Here is a 20,062-nt window from a genome sequence, read left to right on the forward strand (position 1 = left end):
GGACCAGGTAGAACACACACACACACACAAAAAAAAAAAAAAAAATCACAAAAGACGGTAAAAGACTTAAATAAGCAAATTTATCTATGTATTAACTATTACTAAAACAAAACGTGCTGATGTCATCTAATCCTTAAAGTGTCCTATGTGTCAAACTCTCATTAAAATTTCCTTTTAATTTTTTTTGGCCTTTCCTTTTACTTGCTAGATTTTAAAATTAGGTAAGTTTAAAACTAAAAGTATGGAAGTTGATTTTGGCATCAATATTGTTGTATACTCATTACTACTTTGTCTGACCATTATTTTAGAAAATTTTATATAACATTGTAGTAAATATTATAATGCAATAATAAATAATAAACATTTTTTTTTTAAAGGACTATGTACATGTTTTATTTAATATTTATATACCAATTTTTTTATTATTTTTTTATTTTTAAAGTAAGCCAAGTTATTTTAAAATGATATCAACAACAAAATATATAAAAGAAATATGGAAAAATTACTTATCACCATCGTGCAATGCACCGGGTACTATACTAGTTAAACCATATTTCATGTCCAACTGAGCTAAACAAAAATAGTTTGGCGTGGTTTGGTTTGGAGTTTTACAATACTATATAGTATATTATTTTAAATTTTAAAAATAGTTATTAGTTTAATCACAAATTTTCATATGTGTTTGGACAATTCGGTGAATGTACATATTTTGAAGCAAGGATAAGTTAGAGCAGCCAAAAATACAAATGAGATTACATATTGCCTTTGCTTATAGATGCTAAAATATGACAGTAAAATATGAGATAGACTGCCCCTGGTGATCTTAGATTGGTCTAATAAGTTCTAAAAGTCCAGATATAATAAAGTAACGAAAACACATTTTTTATTGTAGTTTGATTTTAAATTTTTAAGAAACAAAATTGAATATTAAAATTGCTGATTTGAATCTAAATCGGAAATATCAATTGGTTGTTAGCGTAATAGTTACAGGGGGTGTACTTGGCAGGAAGAACCACGTGTTCAATCCCCACGATAACAATTGGGAAGGTTATGAAACATTGAAACCTAACCATTCAAAGCCGAGCCTTAAATCCGACTAGTCCAAAAGATAAACCGGTATAACCAAAAAAAAAAAAAAAAAAAAATCAAATCGTAAGTTTGAAACAATAAACCAAACCAAACTAATGCTTTTCAAGTTAATTGTTTACCCTTTGCCCTCCCATAGTCCTGTTAACGTCTGCGCTGATTCGCTGCACTTCGCCCCCCTCTCACTCCTCCATTGAAGCGCAGTTTCTCTTCTCTTGAAGCTGCTTATGAGGTAAAATATCGAATATCAATTTCAAAATCTAGTGTTAATCGTTGATTTAATTGTTAGTATTGTCAATTTAGGGTTCTTCCAAGGTGGATTATTGAACTATTGGTTATAGTTTTTGAAGTTATGAAAGATTATAACGAGCAATTTTGTTGCTAGAATTTTGCTATCCTTATACTTAAGCAAGAAAACATTACATAAAAGGGAATTCAAAGAGAAGATCATGGTTGATGAGTACATGAGATAAAATCTTGTATTATTTTTTCGATTGTTGCTGTTGTTATACTATACTATTCTGTAATTTTTCGAGCCTACTCAGATAAATGATACAATTTTGGTTGTTTTTTTGCTAATGTGTTGTTGGCTGACTTTTGTTTATGTAACCCTTTAATTGTTAGAATCAAACTATTCATTCAAAAAAAAAAAAGGGCTTTTATCTGCCCCTCTTGCCCTCGATCAGGGACTGGGTTGATGTGGATATTTGATATCAGTTGATGTGGATATTTGATATCGGTTGATGGGAATATCTGAATTGGATGTTCTTTTTGTGATGTTGAGTTGTTTGGCAAAGGCGAGGCATTGAAGGTGTATCTTTTTTTATATGGGTGTTTACATCAAGTAAAAAAATTGTAATGGAATTGCATGTTGGGAGGTGTTTTAGTGTATCGATTTTCCTGTGAAGAAAGTGTAATGAATTTATCCTCAAATTGTATGGTGTATCAAGTGTTAGTCTTTGTTTAAAAGGGTTGTGATGAGTTTTAGAGTGAAATACAAGTTGCAATGCGTCCTAAGACATTTAATGTAAAAGGTGTATGTAGTTTTATGTCTAATGAGTTTCGATGTGATATGTGTTTTTATCTTCACAAGTTCATGGGTGTGTTTTTAGGTGTAATGGGCTTTACCTTGTTGGGTGTGTAGAGGTTCGATTTCATATTGTAATGAGTTTGATTTCTTTCATACTAGAACTTATAATTATCAGATAAGAGTAGTTATTCATAGCGAAATGCTAGTATGTAGAAGATGAAGAAATTGGTTTTAATTCAATTTTTCAATTGAACTACATAACTGAACATTGTATTGTGGATGATTCATGAATTTGCATCCTCATTCCAAATTTTAAGTAGTTTCCCTACTTTTGATTTAAATTGCACTATTTCTTTTCTCTATATATCTCTTTCGGCACTAAATCTTACATTGTTACTGCATTAGATCGAATTTATAGATATCTGTTTGCCTGATTTTTAGATTTGACCTGATCTCTGTCTCCATCTAGTTTGAATATCTCTCAATTTTTTTTATGTATTACTGTATTAGACGTCTGGGCCAGGTTTGGACTGTTTCGTGGACCTAAATTCGCAGTCTCAATATGGCTCGTTAGCCAGACTGTGCAAACTTTTCTTCAGCTATTACTCTGGAAAAATTAATTCCTTGGAGCAATCATTTCAAGACATGGCATTAATTAAGCATAAGAATTGGTGTAAAATCTTGAGTGGAATGTTGATAGCTAATGTAGAGACTAATGTGATGGGAAGAAGATGGTATGCTAATAATACAAAGATTGACTGGAATAAGCTGAGGCCAATGATAAAGCAGAGGATAGAAAACAGGTCTAGTGGATATCCAATCCGATCCATGATTCCTATTGCAGAAGAAGTTCTTCAAGCTCGATCTGCCGTCATCTGCGGTGTCTCTGCACTCCTCAAGGTGTTGCCAGTACTAGCCTGCAAGTAGGTTTTTTTTTAATTTATTTACTAATTATTTGTTAACATAGTGATTCATTTGCCCTTAGTTGTGTTGCATTTAATTCCTTGTTGATATTTAAAAACAGAAAGCTGAAGAATCACACTTGTTGGGTTTCTGTTTCAACATTTATTCATATGTGTTAAGCCTGTTAAAACTTAAAGTGATCCCATTAGTTTAATTATCATTGGCAGATTAGTGATTCGACGATTCTCTCATTTGTTTGTTGTGTACTCTTAAATTCTTGATGCTTATGTATCTTTGGCAACCCCTTTCTGTTGAGTTAAGAGACTCAAGTCAAACTTACTTTCTTGAAATAATTATATAGGAACATAAATATATGGGTGTATAACAGGGGATGCCAATAATTCATCCAGCATTGTCCAAAAGTGGTTCAGAAAATTTCTCATTTGTTTGTTGTGTATTTGTGAAGTCTTGCAACTTTTATATCACTGTCCTTTATGATGAGTTATGAGATTCAAGTAAAATATTCTTTCTTGAACGCTGTTTTCAAATACTTTTTTTTTTTGGTACTATCTACTTCAGATTTTGTAGTTACATTATCTTTTCTACTTTTGATTGGTGCAACTTCTTTCAGGTACTGTCCGGAAGTATATGTTGGTGAGACAGGTCACCTTATTCGTTCGTGCCATGGCCACAGACGATTGAACAAGAATCAGGCTCATCAATGGATCAGGGCAAGTTTAAATGATATACTTGTCCCCGTGGAGACATTCCATCTCGATAACATGGTCCAAGATGTGATCAAGCACCAGCAAAGATTTGATTTTGATCGTGTTCCTGCTGTTGTTGAACTGTGCTGTCAGGCAGGAGCTATTCCTCATGATTTGGATATTCAATCTTTGAACTCTTTGTCTGACCCTAATGTAGATCTTGATTTGAGCGGACCTAATTCCTTGTCTGCAGATCAACTGAAAGCCATAGGAAATCGAACATTAAGCGCATGGGAAATTCTTAGACATGGTGTGCAAAAGCTCTTGTTAGTCTATTCAGCTAAGGTCTGCAAATACTGTTCAGAAGTTCATGTGGGACCATCAGGCCATAAGGCCCGACTTTGTGGAGTATTCAAGTATCAGAATTGGCGAGGTAATCATTTCTGGGAAAAGGCAGGTGTAGATGATTTGGTACCACCTAAAATGGTGTGGTTTCGTCGGCCTCAAGACCCTCCAGCACTTTTGCATGAAGACCGCAATTATTATGGACACGCACCTGCTGTAATAGATCTCTGCATGAAGGCTGGTGCTGTGCCACCCCCCAAGTATTTGTGTATGATGAAAGCTCAAGGTTTAAAAGGGCCGCCTCCACATAGGGCTTCTGGCTAAATGCACATCTTTAACTGCTCTTGGCTTTGCATTCACTTGCCATTGTCTATGGTTTTTGAGCTCAATCAAATTCTGTTTTAGCACGATCTTACATCCCCAAAGAAGCTTTTGAAAGTCTGGTATGTCCTTGTGACCGAATTCATTGTAAATAGTATTTTGTTTAAGATATTTACTTGATTTTATCATTTGTACGCCTGTTGAAATGAATGGACTGGAAAACCCCACCAAAGTTTGGATCTTAAGTGGCAGAGAAGGGGGGGGGGGGGGGTGTTGTTATTTTTATCCAGATTAGCTGAATTTTTGAGCTGATCAGTTCTGGCCCAGGATATAGTTCAGGTTTTGGCTGAAATTTTCAATTTTGACTTGTGAATTGGACTAATGTGCGTTAGTTTCTAGTCCAGTTAGTCTATTCTGGTCCAAAAAATGTGGCCCCTCTTGATTTTTAGGCTGAAATTCGCCTGGGTTTTGTTTCCATAGCCGATTTGGTCTTCTGATAGATGAATTATGACGGGTAAGTCAAATAAAAAATCTCTTACCACTTGATATGTGGCAGGTTAGATTTACTTATTCGTCGCTCCACCCAAAAGATAAATATCAGCAAGCTTCCTTGTTCCTTCAGCTTTGCTTTCTTAACACTTAATCTCTGTCTTGATATGAGGGGAGAAATTATGTGAAATATGTAAAAGATCCACCTCCAAGGTAAATCCTAGGATTTTGGTGATAGTTTTTGAAATTTATAATTTTTAGGTCAGATTATTAATTTTACATGATAATGCTAGTATCTAGAAAAATAATACCGTGCGAGTCTGTCATCAGTTCACCACAGTGACACAAAAGTATAATGGAATATAAATAACGAGAGATTATTGTGCTAGTATGATATAATTAGGGGAAAAACCAAGACATTTAAATAGTAGGGATTTCTGTACTCCGGAGCTGACTTCTGCACTCTCCCTCTTTAATATATAGTGTAAAAATTAATTTAAGGTGTGCAGAAATCTTATCAAAAGAATTTCCCGTTTGATTGTAACTAAAGTGTATTCTGATCTTGGACTGATGCATGTCCAATTGTCCACCAAAATCATGTTCAAGATTGATGACTAGTGATGTGATTCAACTTTTTTTTTTTTTTAAATGAAATCTTGAAATCCCGTTATGTAATTTTCTTGCTCTACTAGTGTACTTTGTTTGCTTTTACAGTTTTGATTGTCTTAGAAATAACACCCCCAACCTGTGAACCTGGGCTAAAGTAACTCGGAGAAAATTTCTGATTTTCCTATTCATTACCCTCTACGTAACTGGAGATTTTGATTTACTTGCTCTCTCTGCATGTTGTGGACATGTAATTTGACCTGTAGAGGATATTTGGTCAATAGTATTTTCTTCTCTTAGGCATGTTACAATGATTCAGTTGGTTAGTGCCCTAAAATCCTGAAATGCACCTGGTTTGACATTATTTTTTGGCCTCTCTGTTCACCTTTTTCCTCATCAATTAAGGGCTTGCTTTGGCTTCCAAAGGATAATGGTTTTCAGACCTTGACTGGGATTTTTTTTTTATAGATTAAAGAATTGAATTGAGTAGTGATCCTGTTAGGCCAAATTTCATCCTTTCGAAACTTGGTAGTTGGAATTTGGTGGCAGTAACTGTTATGTCACCAATTCTTCCTTGTGAAATGCAGCGAGCATGAGCTCACCTTGTCAAATTCAGTAAATTTGGATGTTGCTATAAAAGGAATTATTGGGTGTCAGGTTTGATGATAATTTTGATAGTTTACCCTCTGACTTTGCATCTATCATTGTCTGATGATGAGTTTCAGGTACAGTGGTGCACTGGTGCCAAGTGTGTATTACTCCTCGGCTCATACATCGCAACTATAAGCTCGTGCAAGTCTCAAGAAATTGTCAAGTGAAGAGATTACTTCAAGAAATTGTTAAGTAAGCAGCTTCCAAAGGGTTGATAGTTGGATACTTGTCAGTTGTCATTGTGCATTGTATTTAGTTATGCTGACTATCCTTTAAAACAATAAGGTGCTGGAAATATCTCATCATGATCTTAATAAGACCGCGATTTTTTATTTATTTATTTATGATAATGAGCATAATAAAAGGAACAGCGAGGCGCCTCTTTACAAGCAGGAACATTATGCCAAATTTGGTTTACCAATACCACCTACCAATCTACCATATGGGTGCAAGACTTTGTTGATATTGTTACAAGCAGATATTCATCCATGTCTAATGTGTCAGATTACTCTCGCAGTCTCGCTATCATTTGGATATAAACTTGTGGTGAAAGGTTTGGTGCCGTATGGAGCCTATGAAACTGACCAAACTTGCATGATGTGGCCGTGTTTCGCACCAAAGCCTAATTTGTAAATACTAGTATAATTTCTCCTTCAACAATTGGGAACTTACCCATCAAACTATGCATTTTGGCAATCTTATACAAACCAAATTGAGTACAAGCTACCAATTCATATCTTCTTACCCACGTATTTCCATAATTGCCATGTTCTAAAGAACAATGAGTGTAGAGATACGGAGTAAACAGATGATAATCTTCGTAAAAAAATGTGAAAGTAGTAGGTTGTCAAAAAAAAAGAAAAAAGAAAAAAAAGAATAGTAACACTTGAAAAATCCAAATTAAGATAAGTGTAACATTTGAAAAATCAGGAGTAATGAATTTGGCATAACGCGTTTCTAAATAGTAAATACTCCCTCTAAATATTATCTTGACTATGGTTAGCTCGTATAATCTAATCTTCATATTTGACTAAGGGTCAGTTCACATTTATTGAGCTGAACTGAATCGAACTAAACTGATTGGAGTTGAATTGAACTAAACTGAATTGAGTTGAAATGAATATTTTATGAGTGAAGGAAATTAGGAGCGGAACTGAACTGAACTGAAATTAAGCTGAAGTGAACAAGCCCTAAACATTGATTTTATTTGTACATTATTTGTAAGATAGAATATTGTTAAATAAGATGTTATTAGATTTATATTAAAATACACTTTTCAAATATAAAATTTTCACTACTCCGTATTATTTAAACCACGAAATAAACTTAAATACAAGTAGAAAAATAAAATTTAATTTGATCCGATCATTTTATGAATTTTTTTTTTATTTTTTATAAATAAAATAGGATCTTTACTAGCAATTTTTATGTTAATTTCTAATCCATACATATTGTAAAGACTAATACTTGTATGATTTATCTAATACATTATACGAAATAATGTTTTTAAGGGTAAAATTTATTTTAGGAAATTTAGTACATATAACGATTAAACTTATTTTAAGAAATTTAGCACATATAACGACTAAACTAAACACCTTTTCAAAAAAAATGATAACTTTAATTACTTAAGAATTTAAGATAACTTTATCCCGTCTTATAATAATTTAATAAAAGTTCCAATATAATTATGAATTTGTGTAGCTTAAATAACTTAAACTACCCCGTAAAAAAATAAAATAATACAGATGTAATTGAATTACAAAGGCCATGTTCTTTTAAACTGCTCGCACTTGAAATCTAATGCGCCCAAAATCTCAAAAGAACATGGCCAAAGTACGTATATTATTAGTAACGGCGTACTTAGCTCCTCAACCATCAAATTAACTTAACCACTCCACTTCAATTCACTCCCTAATTTTTTTAGAGTAATCATTCAAATCCCTATTTTCTGTCGTTAATCTCCTCTATTCTACCAAATTCTGCTCATAATTAAGCTATTTGCGTGCAAAATTTGGGGCAATTTCACTCAAATTGAAGATTTCTACCAAATTACGAGCAATTTCTTCATCATTTTAGTCTAATGGCGGTATTGGAATCTGTGGAGCAGGACACCATGCCTCCGCCGAAGAAGAAGCAGCCTTCCGAAGATGATAAAAGGTTCAATTCTTTTTTTTTGGCAATTTTTCAGATTTAATTGCTTCATTTTGTGATGAATTTCTCATCAATTTTGTTTCTAATTTCAGAAGGAAGAAGAATCTTGTGCCAGGGGGGTTGTTGAAAGCTGAATTGAGACCTGGTGGAGGAGAATCTACACCTTCTGATGGTGATCAGGTAGGTTTGTGATGATTAAATTTTCATAATTATATCATATTTTGATGATTAATTTTGCCATGATTATTGTATAGTAAAGTATTTCTTAATTTTGATGAAATAATTTGTATTTCCTAATTATTTAGGTAATCTACCATTGCACTGTGCGTACAATGGAAGGAGTTGGTGTTTACTCTACCAGAAAAGATTTTGGAGGTCGGTAACTCGGTATAACCTTTTTTTTTTCCTTGTCTTAATATATGTTGTTTCGGAATGTATTAGAAGCCGCAAAGGGCAGTGATGTAGACGGGATAGGAATCGATATGAAGTCTTGAGTACTGCCCCCGAGACTTAAACTAATGTTGTTATATTAATTGCTGAACTCTTTCTTGGACCGATCAACCATAATGGCTTTAATGTTGGATGTTAGTGTTCTTCCTTATTACATTGTTGGTTATTACAATTGTCTTTCACCTTAAATTGTATATTCAGCTAAGCGTTTCCAACATGTAAATATCAGCCATGTGGTTATATTAGTTGCTAAGCGCTAACAACGAAAGCATTGTACTTTTATTCTTTGTTGTGATCTAATGATCTTATTAGTCTCTTTCTCGCCACTTATCATGGGAATGTTATGGATTAGTGAAACTTTATTTATTTTGTGCGTGTAAGAGTGTAAAAGCATTGGTCAAATTGTTGTGAGGCATCTTATTATAAAAGAGCAACGATCTGTTTCTTAGTTTCTTTCTGCTAGCCTGCTACTGTGTCTGCCACTTTTCTGTTGCATCTCTGTGTTTCTCTCCTGGACTCTACGAGGTTGAAAAATGCTATATTGACGATGTAAGAAAAAAGAAAGTGCAAGAAAGATATGACATCCTGTAAGTGAAACAGGGATTGGAAAAGGGTATCCTTGGAAAATGGAAAGCGTTATATCCAAAGTCCATTCGCCCAAAGTGGCTCCAAGAATCCTCTCTTACTCCCCCACAAATTAGAAAGAGCTTCTAGATACTAAAATATTCTAGATTCTTAGTTCATCCAAATGCAACAAATATTAGCTAGTATCCTGTCATGTGCAGCAACCAGAAGTTGCTATCTAGATTTCTGTCTTTCCATTGGTCTCTTTTTATGCTTTTCTTAGATTATTTTCCTCTTTGTCATCATCTTTAGGTAAGGAATTTGTTGTCTGAGTCTCTATTCTCTAGTGATACTTTCTAAACGGCTATTTGGTTCTTGATAATTTTTGTGTGTTGAACTTTTGGTTGTGATTTTCTAAATCTCAACTAATTACAATGGATTTTGATTCGGTGCTGATATTAGTCATCTTTAGTGCTTGCAGAATTTTTTTTTTAGCTATCATCTATGGTCTTTGGTGGCTTTGTATTTGATGCTTTTTGAAAGTTAAATTTACACCTTGATGCCATATATATATTATTAATATCTCTGCTCTAGCAGGTACGGGAGCGCCTATAAGGCAAGTTTTGGGTAAAAGCAAGATGATACTGGGATTGCTTGAAGGAATACCTACAATGCAGAAGGGTGAAGTTTGCATGGTAATATTCTGTTAGTGCTACAGACAAATTGTTTAGTAAGCTGTTTATACAATATCAACATAATATATAAATGTATAGTGTTGAAGACAATATCAACAGCAAAAAGGAAATTCCAATTTCCGGATCTTCTCATCTTTGGGAGGGGGTATTGGGGAAATAAAACAGAAAAACAAAGACAGATGTGGTTTCAGATTGTAAGGACATATATGCCTGCTGCAAAGAGATGTGTTAGCTATAGGTGTTGAGGGTTTAGGTTTTCTTCTTGCATCTTCCAAAATTGTGTGGATGTGTATCATTTGATCATATGAACTTTCCTCGTGATACTTATAGGTGCTGTATATTGACAGTAAGCTAATGTCTAAAGTTGTTTTTATATGTTAGACATGGGAAATCCAAAGTTATAGGTCCTTTTTTGACGCACCTTAAAGTTGGTTATTGCTTATTGGTGCTGAGTGCTGACTCGTAGATGATCTCTGCTTGCATCACAAAGTAATGAAAGATAATACTCTATATCTAAGGAAGATGCTGGCCTGCTGATTCTGCTTCTGTATTGTGCATGCATTTTGATGATTTTTAGGTTCTGAAATTCCTGCTTTGGGTTTATCATTCTGCTATTATCATTTGTATGCAGTTCAGGATGAAATCTGGGATGCATTATGGTGAGCCTGATTGCCCAGTTCCAGTCTCAGAGGGCTTCCCAAAGGATGTTGATCTCAACTTTGAGATTGAACTCATTGATTTTGGCAAAGCTAAGGTAAGATTTATTTTTCACTAAATGTTGTATGTTGATATGATAACACTATAATGTCTACTTTGTGGTGAAATTTTTTGGAAAGGAAATTACCGACAAATAATATTTATAATAAGGCAAAAATGAGATTATTTACATTTTGTGAGGTAACATTGAAGATCACAAGTCATATTTTGTCCTTTTTGATTTCAAGTACCTTGGGCTGTTTGGGTGCCTATAAAATATTTAGGCATGAAGTTTAGCTTCTGTTGTATAAAAATCACAGTTATTTTTAAAGCATCAAACTTGTTTTATTTTCAGGTTATTTCTGAAGATCTCGGAGTTGTGAAAAAGGTATGTAAAAGATCACAATCTTTTTTGGCATATAATTTCCATTTTTCTTATCATAGTTTAATGAACTGAAACTCTTGTCTTGGCAAAGATTTTTAGGTTCTCTTCTATAGTGTAATAAACTGAAATTCTGGGCAAAAATTAGAGGGAGATGAACTTGATTGATTATATGAGAATTACAGAAGATATAATTGATATTTAGCTTTTGAGAGTATCTCTCTCAGGTACAAATTGAAACTAAAATGAAACTTGATAAAATTCTTCATCATTTATGTCTTCCTAATTTCCTCTGATTATTGATTAACTGATCTTCCTCTTCTTGCTGCTAAAGCTACTTTTAATTGAATTGTAATGCAATTCCTAATTTGTCCATCCCCTATCCGGCTATCCCCAATGCATTACACATAGCAAACATGTCGTAAAACTGCAAAATTCAATATTCTAGAGACGTGTTCTAGGATAAAAAGAAAGCATGAGAAGGTTTCACAGTGCTGAATGGTTGTCTTATTTATTTTGGCGCATGATTTTGGATTGTTAATACAGTCTGCAATAGAACACTTGTTCAGATTCTGGTTTCCTCTGATCCTTGTCTGGTCTGAGTGTTTTGATTGGTATACATATGTATAAGTTATACTGGCATGGCAGGTAACCTGTGGTATATGTGATTGAGTGATGCTCTTCGATATAATAAGTGTCTATAAGTTAAACCAGTTGACAGAGCCACATATCATTTTCTCTTCTTTAGCATGATACATTGTCTAGCATTAGTAATTAGGTGTTGTACTCGGCCCATACGTAAAAAGATTAAAGACAATGTCTCATTTTACCCCCATTTCCCCAAATAATTGATGGGTAATATCACAAAATGAAGTTCATGTAGTATTAGCATAATATCTCGTTTTTTCCAGTGCATTTATACTTTCTTTACATGTGTAGGTCATAAAAGACGGGCAAGGTTGGGAGTCGCCTAGGGCTCCTTATGAAGTAAAAGCTTGGTATATGATTCTTCCTGCTCCAACTGCCATATCTCTGTTTTCCTTTAGTTTCTTGGTTGGATCTAACTTAACTTGATGCTTATTTGAAGTTTTATAAGTAATTTCTCTTACAATCCACTACAACGGGTCAGTTGGTTTTATATCCACAACTAGAAAGAGCAAGGAAAGGATAGAGAGAGAAAATGCTGGGGCATGATTCTTGGCTAAGTTAGTTTTCTCTACAATTTGCAGTGGTTGTCTCTTGTCATTGCTTGATTGGTGAATTCCAGTATGGTTTCTAGAGGTTGCGAGGTGCTGGTTAGACTATGGCGGATATGATATGGCAGTTAGGATGGTGTTTGATTGACTTGGTGTAAGGGAAACTATCTTATTGGCTTAGGAGCCTTGTACCTGGAAGTTTCTTTTTTTAAAAGAAATGAAAATTTCGTACATTTGGGATTTGGGGATTGTGCCTATTTGGTGAAGCATTAATCTAACCCCCCTTTTTTTTTGGTGAAAAAAGGCTCCTTCTGAACATGTTAAAAGAAAAGTTCTTTTGTTTCCTCTGTTGAAGATTAAATTTACTTAACCAAAAAAATCACCTTGTAATCAAAATATTCGCATTCTTGTTGTGAACAATGAACTGTGAACATTGGCCGTAATTTGTTAATGTAAATTATGCTTCATTTCAGGATATCTGCAAAAACTGCAGATGGAAGGTTGATTTGGAGTCATGTTGAGGGAGAACCGTTTTTCTTTACATTTGGAAACTCAGAGGTTAGTTTGTTACATTTGGATTGGCTTGGCATGCCATTGGTTGAAGTTATCTTGAGGATCACCTATCTTCCTGTTCTTCATGGAAATGATGCCTAAACACTTTAAATCTATGTGTTGACAGTTGCCTAAAGGTCTTGAGATGGGAATCGGAATTATGACAAGGAGGGAGAAGGCCATGATCTATGTAACCAATCAATACTTGACTGAATGTTCAGTCCTTCCTCAAATAAAAGGTCTGGAAGAAGTTCATTTTGAAGTGGAACTAGTTCACTTTGTCCAGGTTTGTTTCATCTTTCTAAAATAATCATGCATTCTTGCTTTCTTGTGTGTATCAATTTATTTTATTTTTGATTGATAAAATTGTCTTTTTGCTGAAAATTGTGTAACTAACTTTTTCCATTGATGAGTTTTCAGTAAGATAAAGTATGCTCTTTAAGTGTTGAGTAGTTTCTCGTCACCAAATTGCCTTAGTCAGTCATCATCTTAGTGAGTTACGTGGCCACTGCAACAATCTGGTAGCAGATAACATCTATGTTACTCGGACTCTTTGTTTTACCTCAAGTACCCGTGTCGGACCCTCGACACTCGGACACTTCATTTTAGTTCAAAATCATAGAATTTTTTCACAAAATAGCCGAGTCGGACACTTGGACACATACCCGTGTCGGACATGGGTACCCGAGTCCGAGTAACATAGGATAACATGAAATTCATACGTGAGGCTTATGAATGTTAATATTTAAAATATTACTCTGTATCATTTTGACATCATGATCACATTCTTCTATTCTATCTCTGCTTAACTGTTTAGTTAGATGATTATAAATGCCCCATTTATTTATATATTATGATGTAGCTGTGAGCTATGTCATCCGTACTCTAGGCCAAACCTCAGGTGTCAATGTTGAATTCTCGATACTTCAACATGAGCTGGTTATATATCAGTGACATATACCATGTTTTCTGAGGATTGAGAAATACTTATTGTTCAATTTGAGTGATCAACTGAATTCTTTTATGATTAGATTAGGAGGTCATGATAATGGGTTTTCTATAATGTCAGGTCCGCGATGTGCTTGGAGATGGGCGACTCATTAAGAGACGGATCCGTGATGGAGAAGGTTCAAGTCTTTTTTGTTTGTTTGTTTTTGTTAGTGTGTATGTCTGTGGTTTGGATTCTGATATTATACGTTGATTAGATAATACCAGATGATATCTTGTGTATGTCTGTGTTTGTTTGGTTTTTTTTTTTTTTCATCAGTCCACATCTTTCACTAGCTTCTGGATGTTAATAGTGGAGGTGAAAAGCTGTAGTCACATTGTGTACATATTATGATTATTCTATGCATGCATTCTAGCAGGCTGTTGTGGCTTGCAAATTGTACTCTCTATTCAGTTTGTATATACCTCCTCTTTTAATGGAATTTACAGATCTGCCAAGCTTTGCATTCCTCAGATTCCATATTGTAGTGTGCTGTGGCCAGTATGTACTTGTGGTGGCTTTGGCTTCTCTGAATTCTTTATCAAACTCAATTCTCGATTCTGTTTACAGTTATTTTTCTTTCTTTTCTTAGGTGGGTTTTGAATGACTAGTTGTACTGTAATTTTGTACTCCAGTAACTCCAATGTGTTGCATTATTCAAAATTATTATTTTTCGCTGCTTTTATAATTATGTTGCTGATTGATATTGCATTCAATAGTTATATTATTCGAGCTATGACACTGAAATTTTCCTCCAAAAGATATCTGGTCTGGTTTAATGATATTACATACTGAAAAGAGAGGGGTATGAGTTTTAATCTGTGATGGTTTATTTGATCCTATTTTTGATCAGGCCTTGCAATATTTCATTTGGTGTGTGTTTAAGATTTTCTCATTCTTTGTGATTACTAGGGGAATTTCCCATGGACTGCCCACTTCAGGACAGTCAACTATGTGTCCATTACAAGGGCATGCTTCTGGATGACAAGAAGACAGTCTTCTATGATACAAGAATTGATAATGATGGTCAGCCACTAGAGTTCTGTTCTGGAGAAGGCCTGGTGAGTTGTTATCTTTATCGTGCACATTATGTACTGTAGATTGTATAAATAAAGAGGATAAAACGAAATGCATTAATTTTTTTTTGCTGTTCGATATAGTTGCTGTTATCAAGAAGAGAAAGACTATCCTGCCCTTTGCATTAATATGAATTGGCCTATTTGTTAGTATTATGCTAGAAGAGTGTATATGCAGATGCCTTTTTTTGTTCAAAATAAGCACAAAGCAATTCTTATCAACTCGAGAATATATTTTTTTTTAATCTGCATCTTACTAATATCGATGTATTTATTCTAATCTGCCTTCAACTTTTATATTAGAAAGTCACTTCGTCATTAAAATAATACTGTAATACGAATAATTTTATCTCTTTGTTAACCCTCCTTGATTTCTGCCTATAAATCTAAACTACACCTGAATGTGGATGGAAGGAGTTAATTCTGTTTTATTACCTTTAAAGTGTTGGAGAAATGACAAGATCTTTCCTTGTCAATTGAATAATGTGTCATAGAAGCCTTGGCAGCAGAGTGCTGTGTAGCTGAAATCATATGGTGGGAATACAATTGGCTTTGTTTTGGCTCTTAATAATAGAATCTGTATATCGTGCACATTTGGTTGTCATTGCGCACTTGCTTGTCATTGTTTCCTTGTGGGCCTATCATCTTCCAATTAGGTCTGGAATAACCAATTTCTTGCATGCATATTGCTCATCAGTTAGTCAATTGGTTTGACTCTTTAAAGTGATCAATCATCATCTTTGCCTACTTTCACTAGGACGGAGCTGCAGACTTGCATACATACACATAATGTGACATTGTGAATGACTCATGTTCTTTGCCTTTGTAGGTACCAGAAGGCTTTGAAATGTCTGTACGATTAATGTTACCTGGGGAACTAGCTCTTATTACTTGTCCACCTGATTATGCATATGACAAGTTTCCAAGGTTACTTTCTCATCTTGTTTCTCTCAATCTCCAAAAAAATTCTCTTGCAATGATTCTTCTTGTTTGAAAGTGCTGATTTACATCTCTCATTATGCTTTTGGTTACTAGGCCAGCTAATGTTCCAGAAGGGGCATATGTGGAATGGGAAATTGAACTTCTTAATTTCGAGATGCCAAAGGTATACTAGTTTCCACTTTCTTTTAATTAACTTGAAATTTAATTGGAGTAGATGGGTAGTATTTACTAAGCACCAAATGAATTCTGAGTTGAGAACTGGACCATTTATTGTTGATTATTAGAGCAACTACAATGGTTGGCTAATTTATTTAATAGCTTGGCATGCCACATCATCTTCTTAAGCTATAACAATTCAAGCTATTTGTTGCTCCAATGGTTAAGCTAGTTGTAAATTAATTTATTTTTAAATTAATAATATTTTTTTATCTAATAAATATTTTTCAAGCTAATTAGCTCTACAAAGCTAATTTGCTTGCCAAAGCTAATCAACAAGATGTGCAACAATGGTGTAACTACTAGCTTAAGATTTTTAATATTTGCCAAGCTAGTCCATTTTCCCAACCATTGGAGTTGCTCTTACAGTGTACGATTTCAAGGGAACGGGGTAGTATGAAGTTTAGCTTAGGAAAGCTTGTATAAGAGGTCACCCTTTCATGTATATTGCATGTCATCTTGACACAATACTCTCTCATCCTCAAAGGGTAATAGATTCTTGGTTTAACTGTTAGATGCATAAGCATTAACATCAAGGTTTTTGTGTTTTGAAGGATTAGCAAGGTTTTTTTATTTTATTTATTTATTTTTTTTTTTTTTTTGTGCATGTACTGAGAGATTTTTTGCTTTCTGATTAACATTTGACCGGTCTTTCTTGACAGGACTGGACTGGTTTGGATTTCAAAAGTATAATGGCCGAGGCAGAGAATATTAGATCCACGGTATTGCACTATCATTTATCTACAGGATCAGTGTTGCTTTGCCTCAGTTACTGATTGTTTGTGATATCATGCATGTTCTGTTATTTTCTATTCAGAAATTTTAATTCTATTATTGTACTCTTCAATTGTAATAGATCAACCTAAGGAAGGGTAGTATATGTATTCTACTAATATTAGCTCACTAGGTTAATAGTCCTTAGTATAAATAGAGAGGGAAGGAAATGAAATGGGTAGGCAAAAAATTGGATGAAACTTGTTGAGAGTTGTGACCTCAAGTCACTTGGAGAGTGGTAACCTAAAGTTACCGATTGGGAGAGAATCAAGCCTCTCGAAAGCTTGATAATCTATCTTACGAATAGTTTGTTTAGTGTGTTAGTGTGTGTCATTTCATCTCATCAATTATAATATTTCACATTTAGCTTTTATTATTCCTTCTTTAATCTGCAATTTTCTGCCATTAGTTACTGTTTAATACCTAGCCATGTCGGTACATGACATCAATGACCTTGGAATTTAATGCTTTTACTGTTAAGTACAGTAGAATTTTTTTGTGCAGCTTTTGTAGTTCTTGGTTGGTTAATTCTGCTTCAAAGATGTGGAAACTGAAACTTTCTCTGATTGACCATTGTTAGGGTAACAGGCTTTTTAAGGAAGGAAAGTATGGATTGGCAAAAGCTAAATATGAGAAGGTACGTGTTTCCTTCTTTAACATGGTCGCCTTTACTTGCATGATTCTAAACTTGTGAAAAAATCATGTAGTATAATTAAGTAGAGGATCCAAATCCTTTTTTTTTTTTTTGAGAAACAGAGGATCCAAATCTTAATTATGTATATTGATCACTCTTTATATAAGCATTAAAAAAAGTGAGGGAAAAGGCATTGCTTAGTAATTTGCTTTCAAAAAAAAAAAAAAAAAAGCATTGCTTACATTTTTGTCAGAATTTAGATCTTTCAGTATCATTGTTAAATGCCTTTTTTTTAACACTGTTAAATGCCTACTTGGCTTTTCTATATTTGTTTAAATTTGTGTGATTTTTACAATAATAGGACTAAGCCACCGCAATTTTGTTACTAATATACCAGATCATTATCCTTACAGGTGCTTCGGGACTTTAATCATGTTAATCCCCAGGATGATGAAGAAGGGAAAGAGTTTCTGAATGCAAGAGTAGGTCCTAATATTGGTTTATTATTGTTTGTATTTCTTCTTCTTCTTCTTTTTTTCTTTTTTTTTTTTTTTTTTTTTTTTTCGTTTACATTTTCTGTAATATTCACTCATTATATTACTAACTTATTTGATTTGACGCGAAGAACATGTTACATTTAAATGTTGCTGCCTGCTATCTGAAAATGGGGGAGTGCAGAAAGTCCATTGAAACATGTGACAAGGTACGTTAGGGTGTAAAACTCCTTTTATTCATGAAAAATGGAAGAGTTGTTTGTCATCTGCTTATCTTTCTTCCTATTGTGGATTTTGTTTTATTGTGGTAGGTATTAGATGCCAACCCTGTCCATGTCAAAGCTTTGTATCGCCGTGGAATGGCCTATATGGAACTTGGAGAATTTGAGGAGGCAAAAAATAATTTCGATAAGGTAATTTACTCGCCAATGATGGCATAATAGCAAGGTTGCCAAGGTATTCTGTTCATGAACTATTATGGCTATGTAACCGTGTCTTTCCAATGATTGCAGATGATGAAATTTGACAAATCATCTGAATCTGATGCTAAAGCAGCCTTACAAAAATTGAAGCAAAGGGAACAGGTATTTTTGTCACTAAGTTCATGAATTTTGGCCATACAGTTTGTACCAAATTCTTACTGCTATTTTTCACCATTGATCAGGAAACTGCAAGAAAAGCTAAGCAGCAATTTAAAGGATTATTTGATAAAAGACCTGGTGAGATTGCAGAGGTCAGCACTGAAAGAGCAGAGCAAGTAACAGACAGAAACTCTAGTGAGAACAATAATGATAATGAAGATACAAGTGAAGCAAAATCAGACGAAAAACACGTAGTAGCACCTAAAAGGCGCCTTGGGTTAATCATCGGTTTAAGCTTTATGATGCTTCTAGTTTTTTTCGTATTGTTCCTCTTATACGGTGGAGAGCTGCTAGGAATTTCTTCTCTGCCAGATGCCATGCCACTGCATGATATTGATGAACTGTAGATGACTTCAGGACTTCAGGTTGAGCTTAGATAGATTTGTTCTGGCGTATAGGGACCCATTCGAAGTAAACTTATCATTGTCAATGTGAAAATTAGACACTGGAGCTAGAAGAGAAAATTTCTGAGGGCACTCTCACGTATTGTATGTTTTGTTGTTATTACATATAGTTAGGATCAAGCACTGGCATATTGTTAGCCAAAAGTTAGAAATTTCTATTGGAGATTTGGAGTGGAAAAATGATCCATTCACAGACATTTTGTATCAGTTATTAACTATTGATAATACCAATATACCCTTGAAAGTGGATCATGTTGTCTGAACTTCACGACTACCACCCTTGAAACTGAAATACTAAAAGAGCTTGGTAGAGCTGGGATCCTTATAACATTGAAGCTCGGAGTGCTCGGACGCTTCAACTCAAGACTGTAAGAGTGATCTTGTGCATCGTGTATCTAACTTCTTATTGATTGAGAAATCTTAACAGTTATATGGTGCCCTATCATTTAAATTCGCGGACAAGTATCTTTGGCAAGATAGTTATTGTTATTGACTTATTGTACGATTTTTTCTTTGTTGTTAAGAATAATGTGTATGTATGCCAGTGAAATAGACATTTGTTCAAGGGAGGGTGTCTGCCGTAATATTGGTATTGTACTATTTTTCTTTGTTGTTAAGAGAATAATATGTATGTATACTAGTGAAATAGACATTTGTTCAAGAGAGGGTGTGCTGCCGTAATAGTGAATAACCAAATGATTCTATGCTATGCAAGCATCCTTTATACGCCTATTCTCATGATTCGGGGAAATGGTTAATCTATACACAAACATAAAATTATTATCGCTTCTAAATATGACAAATAATAAAGTGGATGTTCCGTACATAATATAGTAGTTCAAGGAAATAATAAATTTATATACTACGTATTACGTATTACGTATTTTCTGCATTTACCCTTTATCTTATCCTATTTCTCCTTTTTAGTTCTTTATTCTTATCAATCACCCTAGATTATCATGCATAAAAGGTTAACTCATTCTTTTTTAATTTATTATCGATAGGGAGTCCAACTAAAAATTTCGGCTTCACGCCTTCACCATTCACATTTCACTTGGTTACCCAA

At 34.2% G+C, this 20,062-nt stretch overlaps 2 protein-coding genes across 4 annotated transcripts; both read left to right on the forward strand.

Annotated features, from left to right (window-relative positions):
• The first annotated feature begins 1,197 nt into the window (after positions 1-1,197).
• On the forward strand, positions 1,198-6,482 carry LOC145629411 (APO protein 4, mitochondrial-like). 2 transcript variants are annotated; one of them, XM_081682007.1, is made up of 4 exons: positions 1,198-1,318; positions 2,627-3,039; positions 3,651-4,514; positions 6,213-6,482. In XM_081682007.1, exons 2-3 carry the CDS (start codon positions 2,762-2,764, stop codon positions 4,393-4,395), a joined length of 1,023 nt encoding a protein of 340 aa, XP_081538133.1. In that variant the 5' UTR covers positions 1,198-1,318; positions 2,627-2,761; the 3' UTR covers positions 4,396-4,514; positions 6,213-6,482. The 2 variants fall into 2 exon arrangements, with proteins under 2 accessions (XP_081538133.1, XP_081538134.1); XM_081682008.1 differs by having other exon boundaries at positions 1,241-3,039.
• A 1,486-nt stretch (positions 6,483-7,968) lies between these two features.
• Positions 7,969-19,245, forward strand: LOC145629412 (peptidyl-prolyl cis-trans isomerase PASTICCINO1-like). Of its 2 annotated transcripts, none has more exons than XM_081682009.1 (20): positions 7,969-8,298; positions 8,385-8,472; positions 8,598-8,667; positions 9,901-10,001; positions 10,633-10,755; positions 11,053-11,085; positions 12,019-12,077; positions 12,749-12,833; positions 12,955-13,113; positions 13,897-13,954; positions 14,728-14,876; positions 15,721-15,818; positions 15,927-15,996; positions 16,712-16,771; positions 17,404-17,460; positions 17,871-17,939; positions 18,083-18,160; positions 18,263-18,364; positions 18,464-18,535; positions 18,616-19,245. In XM_081682009.1, exons 1-20 carry the CDS (start codon positions 8,222-8,224, stop codon positions 18,937-18,939), a joined length of 1,932 nt encoding a protein of 643 aa, XP_081538135.1. In that variant the 5' UTR covers positions 7,969-8,221; the 3' UTR covers positions 18,940-19,245. The 2 variants fall into 2 exon arrangements, with proteins under 2 accessions (XP_081538135.1, XP_081538136.1); XM_081682010.1 differs by having other exon boundaries at positions 7,970-8,298; positions 9,904-10,001.
• Positions 19,246-20,062: the final 817 nt, after the last annotated feature.

The sequence above is a fragment of the Chenopodium album genome, chromosome 4 (genome assembly GCF_948465745.1).
Source record: "Chenopodium album chromosome 4, dcCheAlbu1.1, whole genome shotgun sequence".
Taxonomy (NCBI): domain Eukaryota; kingdom Viridiplantae; phylum Streptophyta; class Magnoliopsida; order Caryophyllales; family Amaranthaceae; genus Chenopodium; species Chenopodium album.

Bases quoted from the DNA above. Each gene is read 5' to 3' on its own strand.
- LOC145629412 (XM_081682009.1), top strand. From the start codon at position 8,222: ATGGCGGTATTGGAATCTGTGGAGCAGGACACCATGCCTCCGCCGAAG. The intron at 8,668-9,900 runs GTCGGTAACTCG...TCTCTGCTCTAG, and splicing joins TACCAGAAAAGATTTTGGAG to CAGGTACGGGAGCGCCTATA. The intron at 15,819-15,926 runs GTTACTTTCTCA...TTTGGTTACTAG, and splicing joins GCATATGACAAGTTTCCAAG to GCCAGCTAATGTTCCAGAAG.
- LOC145629411 (XM_081682007.1), top strand. From the start codon at position 2,762: ATGGCATTAATTAAGCATAAGAATTGGTGTAAAATCTTGAGTGGAATG. The intron at 3,040-3,650 runs GTAGGTTTTTTT...AACTTCTTTCAG, and splicing joins TTGCCAGTACTAGCCTGCAA to GTACTGTCCGGAAGTATATG.